The 19,833-nt window shown below is 42.5% G+C and overlaps 1 protein-coding gene across 12 annotated transcripts in view; it reads left to right on the top strand.

Annotated features, from left to right (window-relative positions):
• ppp1r13bb (protein phosphatase 1, regulatory subunit 13Bb) overlaps window positions 1-19,833 on the top strand; it is a 127,834-nt gene that overhangs the window by 68,676 nt on the left and 39,325 nt on the right. For 8 of the 12 annotated variants that reach the window (XM_086003083.1, XM_086003088.1, XM_086003081.1 and 5 more), the window contains 3 exons: window positions 3,577-3,678; window positions 9,816-9,990; window positions 10,698-10,727. In XM_086003083.1, the coding sequence (XP_085859209.1) occupies window positions 3,577-3,678; window positions 9,816-9,990; window positions 10,698-10,727 (307 nt within the window). The remainder of the gene's footprint in view (window positions 1-3,576; window positions 3,679-9,815; window positions 9,991-10,697; window positions 10,728-19,833) is intronic. The other 4 variants (XM_086003087.1, XM_086003086.1, XM_086003082.1 and 1 more) reach the window with 1 other exon arrangement.

Genomic DNA, 19,833 nt, shown 5'->3' with positions numbered 1-19,833 from the left:
ATAAATGGTTCATTCTCAGACTGGCAATCAGTAACTAGTGGTGTTCCGCAGGGGTCAGTGCTGGGTCCCCAACTCTTTACAATCTATATTAACAATTTGGAGGAGGGGACCGAGTGTAACATATCAAAGTTTGCAGATGATACTAAGATGGGGGGGAAGGTAGTGAGTGAGGAGGACATAAAAAATCTGCAAGGGGACATAGACAGGCTAAGTAAGTGGGCAGAGATTTGGCAGATGGAATACAATACTGGAAAGTGTGAGGTTATGCACTTTGGCAGGAAAAATCGTAGAGCAAGCTATTATCTTAATGGCAAGAAACTGGAAAGTACTGAAGTACAAAGGGATCTGGGGGTCCTGGTGCACGAAACTCAAAAGGTTAGTATGCAGGTGCAGCAAGTGATTAAGAAGGCCAATGGAATGTTGGCTTTCATTGCTAGGGGGATAGAATATAAAAATAGGGAGGTATTGCTTCAGTTGTACAAGGTATTGGTGAGACCGCACCTGGAATACTGCATACAGTTTTGGTGTCCATACTTAAGAAAAGACATACTTGCTCTCGAGTCAGTACAAAGAAGGTTCACTCGGTTAATCCCGGGGGTGAGGGGATGGACATATGAGGAGAGGTTGAGTAGATTGGGACCCTACTCATTGGAGTTCAGAAGAATGAGAGGCGATCTTATTGAAACATATAAGATTGTGAAGGGGTTGAATTGGGTGGATGCGGGGAGGATGTTCCCGATGATGGGTGAAACTAGAACTAGGGGGCATAGTCTTAGAAAAAGGGGCTGCTCTTTCAAAACTGAGATGAGGAGGAACTACTTCACTCAGAGGGTGGTAGGTCCATGGAATATGCTGCCCCAAAAAGCTGTAGAAGCTACATCATTACATAAATTTAAAACAGAAATACAGTTTCCTAGAAGTAAAGGGTTATGGGGAGCGGGCAGGAATTTGGACATGAGTCTAGGTTCGGATCGGTCATGGCCCTGTGGGTAGCGGAGCGGGCTCAGGGGCCGTGTAGCCTGATCCTGCTGCTATTTCGTGTGTCTAATTCTGTTAGATTCAGGAGATGGTTCTGTGATAGTGGATTGGCGGTTAGGATCAGATCAGCCATGATCTTATTGAATGGCGGAGCAGGCTCGAGGGGCCGATTGGCCTACTCCTGCTCCTATTTCTTATGTATGTAGATAAGGCTTGTGATATTCTGGTTGTAAACATCAAAATTATACAAGCTATTTTGTAATGGGAATGGTAGGGTAGTAGTTATGTTACTGGACTAGTAATCCAGAGACCTGGACTAATGATCCAGAAACATGAGTTCAAATCACACCACAGCAGCCGGAGAATTTAAATTCAGTTAAACAAACTGACCTAGGAGTACAAATCACTAAAAGTTGCAACGCAGGTTAGCAAGGCCATAAAAAAAAAGCAAACCAAGCACTAGGGTTCATTTCTAGAGGAATAGAATTGAAAAGTAGAAGTTACGCTAAAACTGTACCGAACCCTGGTTAGACCACACTTCGAGTACTGCGTGCAGTTCTGGTCGTCATATTATAAAAAGGATATAGAGGTACTGGATGGGGTGCAGAGAAGATTTACAAGGATGATACCAGAAATGCAAGGGCACTGATAGAGTGGATACAGGGAGAATTTTCCTATTGTGGGGAAGAGCATAAGCAGAGGCCATCAATATAAGATAGTCATCAAGAAATCCAATAGAAAATTCAGAAGAAACTTCTTTACCCAAAGAGTGGTGAGAATGTGGAACTCGCTACCACAGGGAGTGGTTGCAGCAAATAGTATAGATGCATTTAAGGGGAGGCGAGACAATCATGAGGGAGAACAGAATAGAGGGTTATGTTGATAGATTTAGATGAGGAAAGATGGGAGGAGGCTCGTGTGCAGCATAAATGCCAGCATGGACTGATTGGACCGAATGGCCTGTTTCTGTGCCCTATTATCCTATGTAATAAAAATCTGGAATAAAAAGCTGATATCAGTAATGGTGACCATGTCTTTACAACCGGATCGTTGTAAAAACCTATCTGGTTCACTAATATCCTTTAGGGAAGGAAATAGCCGTCCTTACCTGGTCTGGCCTATGTTACTCCAGACCCACAACAATGTGGTTGACTCTTAACTGCCCTCTGAAGTGGCCGAGCAAGACACGCAAGTTGTCAAAAAGGCGGCTCACCACCACCTTCTGATGGGTAATTTGGGATTGACAATTAATGCTGGCCCACATCCTGTGAGTGAATTTAAAAAAAACACTTGCCATCTGTACATGCATGTTAGAGTGTGGGCATGTTGATGACCTAAAGGTCCAATTTAAACACTGGATGGTTTTGTGGATGTTTTAAGATAACCCCTGAAATTTACTCAAAGAATCCTGTTTTCTACTCCTTTCTTCACTCCTTTTCTGAAGATATCTCATGCCAGGATTTGATTTCACAGTTACCAGCAGCTGTCTACTACCTTGCCCTAATAACCATTTTACGTGTGAACCCAGATGAATGTCAGTAGGCTGTTCAGCTGTACAGGGTATCCTACTTGAATCCACTCCTGTACTTGCCTGACAATCACATGCACATATTCCATCAAAAGTCACTTGATCATGGCTAGAAGCAGGAACCCTCTGTTTCTTCCTTGCACAATCCCCCCGCACCCCTGCCCAGCCAAGTATGCTGAAGCTGATTGTAGAACCACTGCTGCTGCTGCCTCAGACAACTCAACATAGACAAAGGATTGAACTTCCTGGCCCAAATGCATCAGTACTGCACCACATGGTGCATTCATCCACTGAGCCCTGTAATGCCCCCAAAAATTTGACCATTACTTAAGAGGGAAGGAATTTAAAGGAAACGAGCATTATTCTACAATAATGTCACTGTTAATCTTGGTGGCTTTTAATTGAAGTACAAATGTTTACCTGCTAAAAGTTATTTTCTACCAGAAAAGGTCTTCAGAGATGCTTTGTATAATTTGATGTTTTGGTGATGACAGCAAGTGGGAAGTCTTCTTGCAGCGTGCTAGAATTGCGGAGACAATCTGCTGTCCAGCTGCTTTTGTAATTTTAGCGTTTCAACAACTGAAGTAAAACATTTGCTGGAGGCGAGTTTTTATATATTCTGTTTCTCAAGAGCAGTTAAACTGGCCATATTACTAGTTATTGGGACTTGCACTTTACAGATACATGCACTTTTTAATTGGAGAGCTGTGGCATGTATGATTTAACAGATACTGCAGAAATTTGGATTAAAAATCAAAAAAGGGAAAACTAGTCGAAAGGTCAGCTTCTATTCTGGAAAAATCTGGAATTTTCAAAACACAACTCCTCTCTTGTAGTAGAGGAGGTTACAAATCTCGATTATTGAGCGTAGAGAACAATTGAAATAAAAAGTGTGGATAATTAATTAGCAGGTCAACCTAATACATAAGTGGTTCAGTTGATGTGCTATCCTTGAGATAGGAAGTTGTGTTTAAAATCTCAAGTATTGACTCTTCAGAGTTAAATAAATGCAGACCTTTAATTTGCAAAATACCCACAAGTGCTGACCTCTCTAATTTCCTTTAACACAGGGTGGTAATCCTCGGGTGGAGCTGACCCTTTCAGAGCTGCAAGAAATGGCTTCCAGACAGCAGCATCAGATTGAGGCCCAGCAACAGATGTTGGTTGCCAAGGTAGAAATTTAAAGGTTTTTGACACATCCAGCTTAATGTATTTTAACCAAAAGCAACAGTCTAAATACAAAATGATCTTGCTAATTTATCTTGAATGTCAAGCTTTATGATACTTAAAATTAATTCAATGTTTCTTCTTTGCATTATTTTATCTTGTGCAGTTCCTTAGCTGACAGAGTGAAGACACAATGTTCAAAGGCTTCCATCATTCTATAACTGGCTGCTTTTGCAAATTTCACACCAGTCAGTTAACTCCCTCCAGTTTCCCTTTCTCCTTTTCTTATAGTTCTGACTGATTTGATTTCTGCATATTGCGAACCATGATCCAAATTTGGCATCCACCCACTCTCGCCCTTCAGATGCCATTGCAGCTCCTTCAGTTCAGTACTGTTTGGTGGTACAATAATTTGGAATAGCTAGTATCTTTGAGACGACAGTCTCCGACTGAGATTCCAGTCTATGTTCTGCTATAAGGAAGTGCTGACTGGAGACCAGGTGCTTCCTCACAGCAAGAACTAGAAAACCAGATGGAGAGTTGCTCTTGTACAGCTCCAGAGTGGCCAGTTTCACTGGCTTTGGAGATGATCTGGGAACAGATTGCCCTTCCTCCAAGATGTTGTGCGGATGCCATAGAAGGGGGCTCTCATTATACTGAAATCAAATATTGTGTATTTGAGCTATGTATATCTTCAACAATAACAAACTGGCAGTAGAATTGTGAAAATTCAATTTACCAGGATATTTTGAATGAATATATCCTACTGTCAATTAGGCTGTTAGAAATTAAAGACATTTTAATTAATTTACTTTGCAAAAACAAACTTGTTTCAGCAATCCCAACTTCCCCTTACCCCAAAAAGCATCAAATTTGGTAGTTCGGCTTCTGTTTGTAGTTCAGTGAAAGTCATCAAAATGGATCTGTACTGAGTGGAGGAAAACTAGAACTTGAGAATTTAAATAAGCTGCTTTTTGTTTTTCGTAAACTATACATTTTGTTCTTAAGACTGCTTTTTAGTTTTGAACATTATTTGGTATAATGAGTGCTTGAAATGTCCAAGGAAGAATGTTGAGTCATTTGAAAGTTATAATAATACCAAATTTGCAAACAAATTAGGGAAATCGGTTTTTAAAATAAATAAATAAATAAATAATCATGGGGGATTTCAACTACGCAATTTAATTGGCCAGAAGAGGTAGGTGAAGGGGTTGAGGAAACACGCTCCTACAATGTGTTCAGGACTCTTTCTAACCCAGTGTGTAGAAAGCCCGACAAGGGAGGATTCGCTACTGGATCTAGTAAAGGGGAATGACCCAGAGCAGATAAGAGAAGTAAAAGTAGGGGAATATCTAGGCAATAATGTAATACACTTTAAGATAATAATTGAGAAGGACATAATTATGACAAAGACCAGGGTAATAGATTTGGAGTAAAGTTGATTTTTGAGGAGCTGAGAATAAAAATTGGTGAAGTAGGGGGAAATTGGACAGTAATATTGGCGAACAGCAATGGGAAACATTTAAAACGGTGTTCAACAGAGTCCTGGAAAAAAATATTCCGCTGATGAGACACCATGGATGAATAAAGCCATAAGGGAAAAATTGAGGGTAAGGAAAGCAGGGGAGTGCATGACAATAGAGAATACAAAGAGATTAGGAGAGAAGTCAAAAAAAACAATTGGGAAGGCAGAGAGGAACTATGAAATCAAATCATCAAGGAACATAAAACAAAATAGTAAAATATTCTACAGGCACATAAAGAAAAACCAGAAAGTCGGGACGGGAATAGGGCCACTAAGGGATGGACAGGATAAAATCACAGGCAGCGATAGCGAAGTGACAGAAATATTAAATAATTACTTTACTTTGCTTCAGTATTTACCCGGGAGACAGAGCAGGTGGACATGACATCAGAAGATATTAGAAATGATAGAATGGCATTTAGAGGAGAAATATTAAATAAACTAATCAAACTCGGAGGATAAAACCCCTGGCCTGGACGGATTACATCCACGCGCTTTAAAAGAATCTGGGGAAGAGATAGTGGAGGCCCTATTACAGGAAACTTTGGTTTATCCGGAGGTTAACTGTCCGGAATGCTCGAGCCACCGGCAAAATTCAGGAGTCTGTTCAGTAAGGTTTTTTTTCTTTTTGTTGCTTTTTTTTTCCACTAGTCAGGCTCTGCAAGGTCTAGCTAAAGCTGTTGCTTAGCTACAGAGACGCTTGCAAGCTACGGCCGACTGTTCAGAAGCTGTTGCTAAGCAACAGGGTTTGTTGCTAGATACGGAGCTCAAAAGCTTCCGTATGTTTTAACATTAGCGCTGGTTTGTCTGGCAGTTTTGATGGGACGGCAACAGCTCGGTCCCATCGGTGCTGGATATTTCACAGTTTCCTGTACACACATTTAATAATTTGTTAGAAAAAGGTGTAATGCAATGCTCCCTGTAATTTGGTTTGGGCCGTGCGGCCCCTTTACCAGGCTGCGTGGCCCATTCAAAATTTTGCGCATGCGCTATGTTTTAAATTTAAAAGCCAGCTTACCGGGTGCGCGGATCCCCTGGAGCACTGCACGGCTTAAAGAGAACATTGGTGCAGTGCCAGAGGACTAGCGGACAGCTAACGTAATACCTATATTTAAGAAGGGAGATAAAACCTGCCCAGAGAACTATAGACCAGTCAGTGTAAAATCAGTGGTAGGGAAAATAATGGAATCCCTACGAAAAGAGAAAATTAAAAAAAATCTAGAAACAAAAAATATAATAATGAATAGTTAGCATGGATTTCAAAAGGGAAAGTCTTGCTTGACCAAACTCAGTGGGCTGTATTTTGCGACCCCCCGTGGGTGCGTACAAGGTGCGCACGCGCCCGTAAGGGCCACGCAAGTTCCAGGTTTAGGCATGTGAAGCGCATACGTGAAAATCCAGAACTTGCAATCTGTCAAGAATCTTCTTGACCGATCCCCACATCTCCAGGAGAAGGGCCTCCGCGGGCGGAGAGTTGCGCTATTTGCTGAACTTCCGCCCGCTGAATGGCCAAGAAATTCTTACGCCTGGTAAAAGCAGGCGTGCTTTTACCAGCATAAGAGTTTTTAAAAAATAGAAAAATAATATTTTATCACTCATTTACACATTTAAAAACCCTGTCCAATAAGGTAATTTATTTTTAGTCCCGTTAAAACAAATTTTTTGTCAAAAAATTTACATTTTTGTTTTAAATATTTAATTATGGCATTTTAATTAATTTTAAATGTATTTTTAAAATTTATTTCATGTGTTCGTGTGTTTTTTAAGTGATCCCCATTGATACTTGTGGGATTCTGTACATACGGAACTCACAAGTATAAATGGGGATTCCCTTTTATTGGTTGGGCTGGCCCGTGTGGTCCCAGGGGCGCATGAGAACCGCATACGCCCCTGCGATACGTGGGCCTCCACCCGCAGGTACCTGGAGAGGCCCAGGAGTGCGAGTCTCCGGACCACCAGGTAAATTCGTAGATTTTTTTTTTTTTTACAGGTCAGAGGCATCCGCCTGCAGGAAGCCTCCGACTGCAAATTTTGGGCCATTGAATTCTTTAAAGAGGTACCAGAGTAGGCAAGGGTAATGCGGTGGGTGTAATTTATCTAGATTTTCAAATGGCCTTCGATAAAGTGCCACATAATAGATTAATGAATAAGGTCAGAGCTTGCGGGGTAAGGGGGCAAGTAGCAGAATGGATAGCTAGCTGGCTTCAAGACAGAAAGCAGAGAGTATGGGTAAAGGGTAGTTACTCAGAGTGGCAGAAGGTGAAAGGTGGGGTGGGGTTGGGTGGGCAGTGGAGGTGGGAGATAGTCAATACTAAGGAGGACTGCAGCAAATTACAAGAATACATTAATAAACATGCAGAATAGGCATATAATTGGCAAATGAATTTCAACACAGATAACTGAGGTATTACATTTTGGTAAGAAAAATAAGGTGGTCACATATTACTTGGAAAATAAGAATCCAAAAGGGGTAGATGAACAAAGGAATCTGAGTACAAACACACAAATCACTAAAAGCAGCGACGCAGGTTAATAAGGACCTTTTTTATATAAAAAAAAAAGCAAATCAAGCACCGGGGTTTATTTCTGGCGAGAAGTTACGCTAAACTTGTATCGAACCTCAGTTAGACCACACTTTGAGTACTGTGTACAGTTCTGATCGCCATATTATAAAAGGGATATAAAGGCATTGGAGAGAGTGCAAAAAAGATTTACAAAGATGGTACCAGAAATGCGAGGTTATACCCATCAGGAAAGGATGAATAGGCTGGGCTTTTTTCTCTTGAAACGAGAAGGCTGAGGGGTGACCTAATAGAGGTCTTTAAAATTATGAAAGGTTTTAATAGAGTAGATACAGACAGTGTTTCCACTTGTGGGGAAGAGCAAAACTAGAGGCCATTAATGTAAGATAGTCACCAAGAAATCAAGTAGGGAATTCAGAAGTAACCTGTTTACCCAGAGAGTGGTGAGAATGTGGAACTCGCTACCACAGGGAGTGGTTAAGGTGAATAGTGTAAATGCATTTAAGAGGAGGCTAGACAAGCATATGAGGGAGAAGGGAATAGAGGGTTATGCTGATGGATTTAGATGAGGAAAGACTGGAGGAGGCTAGAGTGGAGCATAGACTGGTTGGGCTGAATGTCCTCTTTCTGTGATATCCTGTGTAATTTTATGTAAAGACTGAACAAGAAATTCCCTTTGACACCAATTAAGATACTGCTTCATAACACTCAACACTACTCCTAAAGCAGTATTCAGAGTTGGTAAAGAATTTATCCTGGTGAGAAAGAAACCACTATAATTAGGGAAGTTTATAGTTTTTAGTGAGTTACTTCATGTGACAACTCTTATCAGCAGAACACAGATTTCCACACAGGAACTTCTTGTTTACTGTAGGAAACTGCTAAATCTAGGAGGAGACATTTTAAAGCAGCTTGGACACTTTGCAAGGAGACTGATGGTGGGAAAAGTTGCATTGTAGCTGCCTATTAGCAACAGAAAGTAAAAATAGAGTGGAAGCGTCACCTGCTGTCAGTAATTTATTAATGCCAATGCTGTGTGGAAGTGAGTTTGGACAAAATCAAAGTGGAACAACTTCTTTTCGCAAGATCACTGTCTCTTTATTACTGTTCAATCACTGTTTTCAGCAGGATATAATCGTGCTTATTGATCATCCATATCCCAGCCAGGATCTTAGTAAGTAAATGATAGCATTACCCCTATGATTAAGCTACATCTGCCAGATACATATGTAATTATATGATTTGCTCTTAAATACTACATTCCTCCTTTTTCTTTTCAAGTTAAATGTTTAACAATGACAAATTTGCCAAACACATGGCTTTGCTAAAACTTTACTTTGAGGTCATTCAGAAAATAGCATACATTCATGAATTGGATATCTAATCTAATACAACAAAATTATGGTTCTAGCAAATCATCTATAATGTTTTTAGATGAAGCAATCAAAGATGGCCCAGTGTATAAATGTGCTGTATAACTGGTACTGAGCTATATAGATGAAGGTGGTGACAGGCTTGATCTCTGGTCTTTACTGACTTGGGTGATTACAGGTGGGGTGGCAGTGGCGTTATTAGTTGATCTCAATGTTCTTTGGCTAGTGTAAGGGCATAATAGAGAAAGATTAGACTTCACTGGTCCTGAGGTTATCTAGTGACTCTTGTACATGCATAGATGGCTGGTGACAACAGGGTTGGACTCTACTGTGAAGACCAGCATTATATCATTACTCATTGCCCAGGTTTAGATATGTAGAATGGTCACTTGGGTCAGGTATGAGAATGACACCACGATCTGTGAATTATACCTTCCTGTGATTTGCTGGATTCAGAAGAGAATTGGGGCTTGGGAGGGAAATATAAGCACACAGACCCATTTTTGCTATCCAAAGGAATAAAATTCTCGGGCAGAGGAATAAACTTCTCTGGCAAAGGGTTCTCCTTGACTGCCATTAATAGTGCTCTGTAATAAATCTGACACAAGATACATTTCCCCTACATCTAGCTATCATTGCACTTTACCTTGGCATTTGGATAATAATTTGTAACGTATCAAAAAGCAAAATGGGTAATTACCCTTTTTTTTTCCCCCCCAAAGGAGCAGCGTTTGCGTTATCTGAAACAACAAGAGAGGCGCCAGCAGCAGTCCATTTCAGAAAGTGACAAATTACAAAAACTGAAAGAACGTATGGAGAGCCAGGAGGCAAAGCTGAAGAAGATACGAGCTATGCGAGGACAGGTGGACTACAGTAAAATTATCAATGGCAATCTTTGTGAGTATTCTTAATTTCAAATACAGTTTGCTTTTCAAGGATTAATCAATTAAGATATTAGTAAAAGTGATTAATTCATAGTATTTCAGGACATTGACTATCATAGAATATAGAACACAGAAAGGGGCTGATCATGCCTGTGCCAGCTCTCTGAAAGAGCTCTCCATCTGGTCCCTTTCCCGATACCTTTTACATTTTTTATTTTTAAAATATTTATCCACTTTCCTTTTTAAAAGTAATTGTGAATTCTGCTTCCACGTTGTTTCTGGTAGAGCATTTCACATCCTAACAACTTTATGCATTTTATTTTTTTTGAACTCTCAACTTCTCCCTTCATTCTATAGTTGATGAACTTAAATTTATGTTCTCTAGTCACTAACTCACCAACCAGTGAGTTACCATAGTTTTTCCCTATTTACCATATCAAAACCCATCATTTTTAAACGTCTGTGTCAGATCTCCTCTCTCTTGGTGGAAAGAGACCCAATTTCTTTAGTCTCACTTTAAAACTGTTGCCTTTCATCCATGGTATCATTTTTATAAATCTCGTCTGTATCTTCTCCATGACCTTGACATCCTTTCCTGAAGTGGAGCTTCCAAAACTGGACACGATATTCTAAATGCTTTGTATGGCTTTAGCGTTATTGCAACTTTTACTCTGTACCCTTCTTATAAAATCTAAATCCCATATGTTTTTTTCTTTACAGCTTTATCAAATTGTCCTCCTGCTTCTAAAGGTTTGTGTATTTGAACCCTCAAGTCTCTCTGCTCCTCAAAGTTTTACCATTCAGTGTATATGTCCTCTCATTATTTCTGCCAAAATGTATGGTCTCACATATCTCAGCATTAAATTGCATCCAACATCTGTCTGTCTAATATACTAACCTATCTATGTCCTCCTGTAGTTGCTTGAAAATTCATATACACAGTAACAACTGCATTTCTTTTGTCAAAGCACTCTTATTTCCTCAAAGAACTCTATTTAAAATTGGCAGACACAACTTCCACCTTTTACAAATCCAGAGGCGCTACATTAGCAACCCTTAAGATTTGGGTATAGGGAGTACATTGTTGAAGTTTGCGGATGATACAAAACTTGGCAACGTAGTAAATAGTGAGCAGGATAGTAGCAGATCTCAGGAGGACATAGACAGACTGATGAAATGGGCAGACACATGGCAGAAGCAATTTAATGCTGATAAGTGTGAAGTGATGCACTTTGGGAGAAACAACCTGGAGAGGCAGCATAATTTAAATGGTACTATTTTGAGCGGGGTGCAAGAACAGAGGGACCTGGAGGTGCATATTCACAAATCTTTGAAGGTGGCAGGGCAATTTGATTTGGCGGTTAAGAAAGCATATGAGATACCTGGCTTTGTAAATAGGAGCATTGAATACAAAAACAAGGAAGCCATGCTAAACCTTTACAAATCTCTGGTTAGGCCTCAGCTGGAGTATTGTGTACAATTCTGACCACCTCATTTTAGGAAGGATGTCAAGGCCTTGGAGAGGCTACAGAGGAGGTTTACCAGGATGATAACGGGGATGAGGGACTTCAGTTATGTACAGAGATTGGAGAAGCTGGAATTATTCTCGGAACAGAGGAGGAGACCTAATAGAGGTATTCATAAGTTATGAGGGGGATTTGATGGAGCAAGTAGGGAGAAACTGTTTCCTCTGGCAAGTGGGTCGATAACCAAGAGGTCATAGATTTAAAATAATTGTCAAAAGAACTAGATAGAAATTGAGGAGCAATTTATTCAGAGTTGTTAAGATCTGGAAAGCGCTACCTGAAAGGGTGGTGGAATCAGATTCCACAGGAACTTTCAAAAGGCAATTGGACATGTACTTGAAGAGAACTAATTTGCAGGGTTATGGGGAAAAAGTGTGGGACTAAATGGGACCGTTCTTTCAAAGCGCCAGCACAGGCACGACTGGCCAAATGGCCTCCTGTGCTGTAAGAATCTATGATTCTAAGTCATCTGGCACAACTTCCATCTGCAAGGATGTTTGAAAAATTGTGGCCAGAGCCTCTGCTGTTTCCTCTCTGGCTTCCCTTAAAATTCTATAATGAATGCTGTTAGGGACTGGTGCTTTTTCCACTTTTTAAAGTTGCAGCAACTTTTTTCAGTATTGAGTCCTTATCTCATTATCCTATCTAATTGCTCTACCCCCTCCTCCTCCTCCTTTCATTCCCACTCCCCCAAACTTTTATAAAAACTGAAGCAAACTTCTTACTTGGTATGTCCGTTATTCTTTCATCCTCCATAAGAGAGTTTATTTTTCATCCAATATTCTATAGATTATGGAACAGTTCCGGTAGATTGGAGGGTGGCAAATGTCACCCCACTATTTAAAAAAGGAGGGAGAGAGAAAACTGGGGACTACAGACTGGTTAGCCTAACATCAGTAGTAGGGAAAATGCTAGAGTCTATTATAAAGGATGTGATAACAGGACACTTAGAAAATATCAACATGGATTTATGAAAGGCAAATCGTGTTTGACAAACCTACTGGAGTTTTTTGAGGATGTAACTGGTAGAATAGATAAGGGAGAACAAATGGATGTGGTGCATTTGGATTTTCAGAAAGCCTTTGATAAAGTCCCACATAAGAGGTTAGTGTACAAAATTAAAGCACATTGGATTGGGGGTAATATACTGGCATGGATTGAAAACTGGTTAACAGACAGGAAACAGAGTAGGAATAAATGGGACTTTTTCGGGGTGGCAGCTGGTGACTGGTGGGGTACCGCAGGGATCAGTGCTTGGGCCCCAGCTATTCACAATATATATCAATGGTTTGGATGAGGGAACCAAATATAATCTTCTTAGGCAGTCCCTCGGAACCGAGGATGACTTGCTTCCACATTAAAAATGAGTTCACAGGTGACTGATGAGTCCAATGCGGGACCTACAGTCTCTGTCACAGGTGGGGCAGGCGGTGGTTGAAGGGGCGGGTGGCTGGGGTGCTTGGGTTGACGTGCGCTGCCTGCGCTTGGCTTCCGCTTGCTCCCGGTGTTCGGCGCCTTCCCGGATGCTTCTCCTCCACTTTGTGCGGTCTTGGGCCAGAGATTCCCAGGTGTCGGTGGGGATGTTACACTTTTTCAAGGAGGTTTTGAGGGTGTCCTTGAAGCGTTTCCTCTGCCCACCTGGGGCTCTCTTGCCGTGCCGGAGCTCCGAGTAGAGCGCTTGTTTTGGGAGTCTCGTATCGGGCATGCGGACAATGTGACCCGTCCATTGGAGCTGATTGAGCGTGGTCAAAACTTCGATGCTGGGGATGTTGGCCTGAGCAAGAACACTCGACCAAATGTAATATTTCCAAGTTTGCTGACAACACGAAACTAGGTGGGATTGTGAGTTGTGAGGAGGATGCAAAGAGGCTTCAAGGTGATTTAGACAAGTTGGGTGAGTGGGCAAATACATGGCAGATGCAGTATAACGTGGATAAATGTGAAGTTATCCAATTCAGTAGGAAAAACAGAAAGGCAGAGTATTATTTAAATGGTGATAGATTGGGAAATGTTGATGTACAGAAGGACCTGGGTGTCCTTGCACACCAGTCACTGAAAGCAAACATGCAGGTGCAGCAAGCAGTTAGAAAGGCAAGTGGTATGTTGGCCTTCATTGCAAGAGGATTTGAGTACAGGAGCAAGGATGTCTTCCTACAATTATACAGGGCCTTGGTGAAACCACACCTGGAGTACTGTGTGCAGTTTTGGTCTCCTTACCCAAGAAAGGATATACTTGCCATAGAGGGAGTGCAGCGAAGGTTCACCAGACTGATTCCTGGGATGGCAGGACTGTCGTATGAGGAGAGATTGGGTCGACTAGGCCTGTATTCACTAGAGTTTGGAAGAATGAGAGGGGATCTCATTGAAACGTATAAAATTCTGACAGGGCTAGACAGACTGGATGCAGGGAGGATGTTTCCCCTGGCTGGGGGGGGTCTGTAACGAGGGGTCACAGTCTCAGGATACGGGGTAGGACATTTAGGACTGAGATGAGGAGAAATTTCTTCACTCAGAGGGTGATGAACCTGTGGAATTCTCTACCACAGAAGGCTGTGGAGGCCAAGTCACTGAATATATTTAAGAAGGAGATAGATTTCTGGACACAAAAGGCATCAAGGGGTATGGGGAGAGAGCGGGAATATGGTATTGATAGAGGATCAGCCATGATCATATTGAATGACGGAGCAGACTTGAAGGGCCGAATGGTCGTCTACTCCTATTTTTCTATGTTTCTAATAGTCTGAGCCCTTTTTTAATTCTTTTCTGTTTTTGTCTATAAAACCCTTTACTCTTGACCTTTATGTTCCCTGCCAGTCTTTCTTCATACCCCTTAGCCTTTCTAATGTTTTTGTTCTCCCTCTACTTTCTGTACAATGCTTGCTTTTTCTCATTATTAACTCTATTTGTCATATCTGTCTCATATTCATTTTGATTTTTGTACTTGCCCAAGGCGCTCCAGCTTTTGCTGCACCTCTACTTCTGGGACTGTATCTAGTTCGTACCCTGTATGTAGCTTGTTTGAAAATTTCCATTTGTTCATCCAGTGTCTTATCTGCCACATTTTCTTTCCAATTTTCTTTAATCTTATTGAAATTTGCTTTTGCCCAGTCAGGTAGCTTTCATTTTGACTTCCTTCCGCTTTTCAATTTTTCTGTTAAACCTAATTGTGTTATGGCCACTGTTTTGTAGATGTTCCCCATTTTTAAGAACTAGATCCAGGCTTATCTCCATCCTTGATGGCTAAAAACAAACTGATCTAGAAAGCAGCAACAATCCTTCCCCTTCCTTCCCTTCTTTTACCTCTGTCTCTATCTTTGAATAATTGAAATCACTCATTCGCATTGCCCTAATAATAAAAACAGAAAATACTAGAAATTCTCAGCAGGCAGGCAGCATCTGTGGAGAGAGAAACAGAGTTAATGTTAACTCTGTTTCTCTCTCCACAGATGCTGCATGACTTGCTGAGTATTTGCAGCATTTTCTGTTTTTATTTCAGATTTCCAGCATCCGCAGTATTTTGCTTTTGTATGTATTCGTATTGCCCTGTTGGTTCTGCATTTTTTTCTAATTACATACATTTTCCTCTCTTTCCTTTCCACTTTTCTTATTCCTTAACTCTTAACAAATAGATTCAGCTTTTTTCAATGTTGGAATCTTTGATCAATGCTGCCACCTGTTCTCTTTCCCATTCAATCCTTCTTGAATATTTGGAACCAGCAATGTTCAGCTCAATCTCCTGCCCAAGCCGAAGCCACATCTCTAATAATATAATAGCATATCTCCTACCATAACAATCTGTGACTCTAGTTCACCAATTTTATTCAGAATACTTTGTACATTTATGAGTTACATATAAATAACTCAAAATTGCGCCTCTCGTTGGCAAAGTTACTCTTTTTTTCGTGCTCCTCCTTTGGACCTGCTGCTGTTTTCCTGTTTTTCTCTCATCCTTGTTGCACCTCTTGCCCTTTACGTTGCTCTCTGCTTCGTCTTGTTTTTTTTCTTCCCTTTCACTCTCTCTCTTAATATAAACCCTCCCTTGTAACACTAATTACTATGCAAGGAGGAAATTGATCCCAGCCTTGTTCTGGAACTGACCCCAATGTCTCATGAATCTGAATCCTTCCCTCCTATACTATCTTTCTAGCTATGCATTTACCTCTCTTGTCATAGTTATTCCTATACTGACTAGCACATGGCATCTAGAGGAATCCTAACTTTACTACTCTTAAAGTCCTGCTCTTTAATCTATCTCCTAATTCGTGAAATTCCTTTGCAGAGCTTTAATGAACCACAGCTTCTGACCCTTCCCCTTTCTTCTCCAAAACATTTTTATACTAACTCCTCTTGTATCCTTTACCCTTGCATGTGGGAGGCAACACACCATTTAAGACTTGCAGCTGTGGGCAAAAAAGCACCCATCTATTACTGATTTATGGAATCCCACATTACTACTGTGGCCCTGCATTCCACACCACTTTGCAACCAATTGGTCCATGATGCCATTGCATTGCCTGTGTTACCCTCCTCTGAGTTGCTGTCTTTGTCTCAGTTTTTCAGCACTGGTCAATTCAACAGTTTCTGTATCCCTGGACTGCTCGTGCTGTCTTTTTCTGTCTTAATGTATGGTCACCCTTCCTTGTGACTTCCTCTGCTTGTAAGGTGACAATGTCCTCAAATGCATGTTTGAGGAATCTTTCAGCCTCCCATATGTGACATGCTGCCCTCTGCTTCTCCTCAAGCTCACAAACTTTTAAGGTCGAGGGCAGGCACTTAGAGACCCTTCCAGCACATGTGGTCATCCCAGACACTCATCGCATCCAGGGCTTCCCACAACCCACGGCTACTACGCATTGTGGGTTTTAGCTATTTTCCCCCCACACTAAAGTACACTGTTTTCACTTAAGTTTAGTAAAAATAAAGCACAACTACTTAGTGATTTAACCCTTCAAATATAATGTTAGGCCAACATATAATGGTGGGCACAGTAGCATAATGGTTATGTTACTGGACTGGTAATCCAGAGGCCTGGACTAATGAGATGTGAGTTCAAATCCCGCCACGACAGCTGGAGAATTTAAATTCAGTTAATTAAGAAGTAACGATGACCATGAAACTATTGGATTGTCGTAAAAACCCATCTGGTTCAGTAATGTCCTTTTAGGGAAGGCAATCTGCTGTCCTTAGCTGGTCTGGCCTATATGTGACTCCAGACCCACAGCAATGTAGTTGACTCTTAACTGCCCTCTGAAATGGCCTAGCAAGCCACTCAGTTGTAACAAACCGCTACAAAAAACAAAAACAATAATAAAACCAGACTGACCACATGGCATCTACCGAGGCACCGGCTTCGGACATAACGGCACACCCAGCCCAGTCGACCCTGCAAAGTCCTCCTCACTAATATCTGGGGACTTGTGCCAAAATTGGGAGAGCTGTCCCACAGACTAGTCAAGCAACAGCCTGACATAGTCATACTCACAGAATCATAGCTTTCAACCAATGTCCCAGACTCCTCCATCACCATCCGTTTGTATAACCTGTCCCACCAGCAGGACAGACCTACCAGAGGTGGCGGCACAGTGGTATACAGTTGGGAGGGAGTGGCCCTGGGAGTCCTCAACATTGACTCCGGACCCCATAAAGTCTCATGGCTTCAGGTCGAACATGGGCAAGGAAACCTCCTGCTGATTACCACCTACTGCCCTCCCTCAGCTGATGATCAGTATTCCTCCATGTTGAACACCATTTGGAAGAAGCACTGAGGGTAGCAAGGGCACAGAATGTACTCTGGGTGGGGGACTTCAATGTCCATCGCCGTGAGTGGCTCGGAAGCACCACTACTGACCAAGCTGGCTGAGTCCTGAAGGACATAGCTGCCAGACTGCGCCTGCGGCAGGTGGTGAGGGAACCAGCACGAGGGAAGAATCTACTTGACCTCTTCCTCACCAATCTACCTGTTGCAGATGCATCTGTCCATGACAGTATTGGTAGCAGTGACCACTGCATAGTCACTGTGGAGATGAAGTCCCATCTTCACACTGAGGACACCCTGCATCATGTTGTGTGACACTACCATCATGCTAAATGGGATAGATTCAGAACAAATCCAGCAGCTCAAAACTGGGCATCCATGAGGTGCTGTGGGCCATCAGCAGCAGCAGAATTGTATTCCACCTCACCGTATTGTAACCTCATGACCCAGCATATCACTCACTACCATTACCAACAAGCCAGGGGACCAACCCTGGTTCAACGAGGAGTGCAGAAGAGCATGCCAGGAGCAGCACCAGACGTACTTGAAAATGAGGTACCAACCTGGGGAAGCTACAACACATACTAAACAGTGGAAGCAGCATGCTATAGACAGAGCTAAGCGATCCCACAATCAACGATCAGATCAAAGCTCTGCAGTCCTGCCACATCCAGTAGTGAATGGTGGTGGACAATTAAACAACTAATGGGTGGAGAAGGCTCCATGAATACCCCCATCCTCAATGATGGCAGAGCCCAGCACGTGAGTGCAAAAGACAAGGCTGAAGCGTTTGCAACCATCTTCAGCCAGAAGTGCAGAGGGGAAGATCCATATCGGCCTCCTCCTGAGGTCCCCATCATCACAGAAACCAGTCTTCAGCCAATTCAATTCACTCCACGTGATATCAAGAAACGGCTGAGCGCACTGGATACAGCAAAGGCTATGGGCACCGACAACATCCCAGCTGTCGTGCTGAAGACTTGTGCTCCAGAACTAGCTGCACCTCTAGCCAAGCTGTTCCAGTACAGCTACATCACTAGCATCTACCCGACAATGGAAAACTGCCCAGGTGTGTCCGACCCACAAAAAGCAGGACAAATCCAATCTGGCCAAATACTGCCCATCAGTCTAATCAGTCGTCGACAGTGCTATCAAGTGGTACTTACTCACCAATAACCTGCTCACTGATGCTCAGTTTAGGTTCCGCCAGGACCACTGCTCCAGACCTCATTACAGCCTTAGTCCAAACATGGACAAAAAGCTGAATTCCTGAGGTGAGAGTGACTGCCCTTGACATCAAGGCAGCATTTGACTGAATGTGGCATCAAGGAGCCCTAGTAAAACTGAAGTCTTTGTGAATCGGGGAAAACTCTCCACTGGCTGGAGTCATACCTCGCACAAAGGAAGATGGTTGTAGTTGTTAATCAATCATCTCAGCCCCAGGACCTTGCTGCAGGAGTTCCTCAGGGCAGTGTCCTAGGCCCAGCCATCTTCAGCTGCTTCATCAATGACCTTCCCTCCATCATAAGGTCAGAAGTGGGGATGTGTTTGCTGATGATTGCACGGTATTCAGTTCCATTCGCAACGCCTCAGAAATTGAAGCAGTCCATGCCTGCATGCAGCAAGACCTGGAGGACATTCATCTTGGCTGTTAAGTGGCAGGTAACATTCACGCCACACAAGTGCCAGGCAATGACTATCTCCAACAAGCAAGAGTGTAACCACCTCCCCATGACATTCAATGGCATTACCATCACCGAATCCCCCACCAACAACATCTTGAGGGTCACCAGCCACATAAATACTGTGGCAACAAGAGTGGGTCAGAGGCTGGGTATTCTGCACCTCCTGTCTCCCCAAAGCCTTTCCACCATCTACAAGGCACAAGTCAGGAATGTGATGGAATACGCTCCACTTGCCTGGATGAGTGCAACTCCAACAACAGTGAAGAAGCTCGACACCATCCAAAAAGAAAAAGAAAGACTTAGATTTATATAGTGCCTTTCACGACCATCGGACGTCTCAAAGCGATTTACAGCCAATGAAGTACTTTTGAAATGTAGTCACTGTTGTAATCGTGGCAGCCAATTTGCACACAGCAAGTTCCCACAAACGGCAACGTGATAATGACCAGATAATCTGTTTTTGTTATGTTGATTGAGGGATAAATATTGGCCAGGACACTGGGGATAACTCCCCTGCTCCTCTTCGAAATAGTGCCATGGGATCTTTTACATCCATCTGAAAGACGGCACCTCCGACAGTGCAGCACTCCCTCAGCACTGCACTGGAGTGTCAGCCTAGCTTTAAGTGCTCAAGTCCCTGGAGTGGGACTTGAACCCACAACCTTCTGACTCAGAGGCGACTGTGCAACCCACTGAGCCACAGCTGACACTGCAAGACAAAGCAGCCTGCTTGAATGGCACCCCATCCACCACCTTAAACATTCAGTCCCTCCACCACCAGCACACCATGGCTGCAGTGTGTACCAACCACCAGATGCACTGCAGCAATTCACCAAGGCTTCTTTGGCAGCACCTTCCAAACCCGTGACCTCTACCACCTAGAAAGACAC

This window comes from Somniosus microcephalus, chromosome 12 (genome assembly GCF_052327205.1).
Source record: "Somniosus microcephalus isolate GS21.2 chromosome 12, FLI_Smic_1.0, whole genome shotgun sequence".
NCBI lineage: Eukaryota > Metazoa > Chordata > Chondrichthyes > Squaliformes > Somniosidae > Somniosus > Somniosus microcephalus.
Note: the sequence above shows the minus strand (reverse complement) of the source record. Positions and strands in the feature narration are given on the sequence as shown.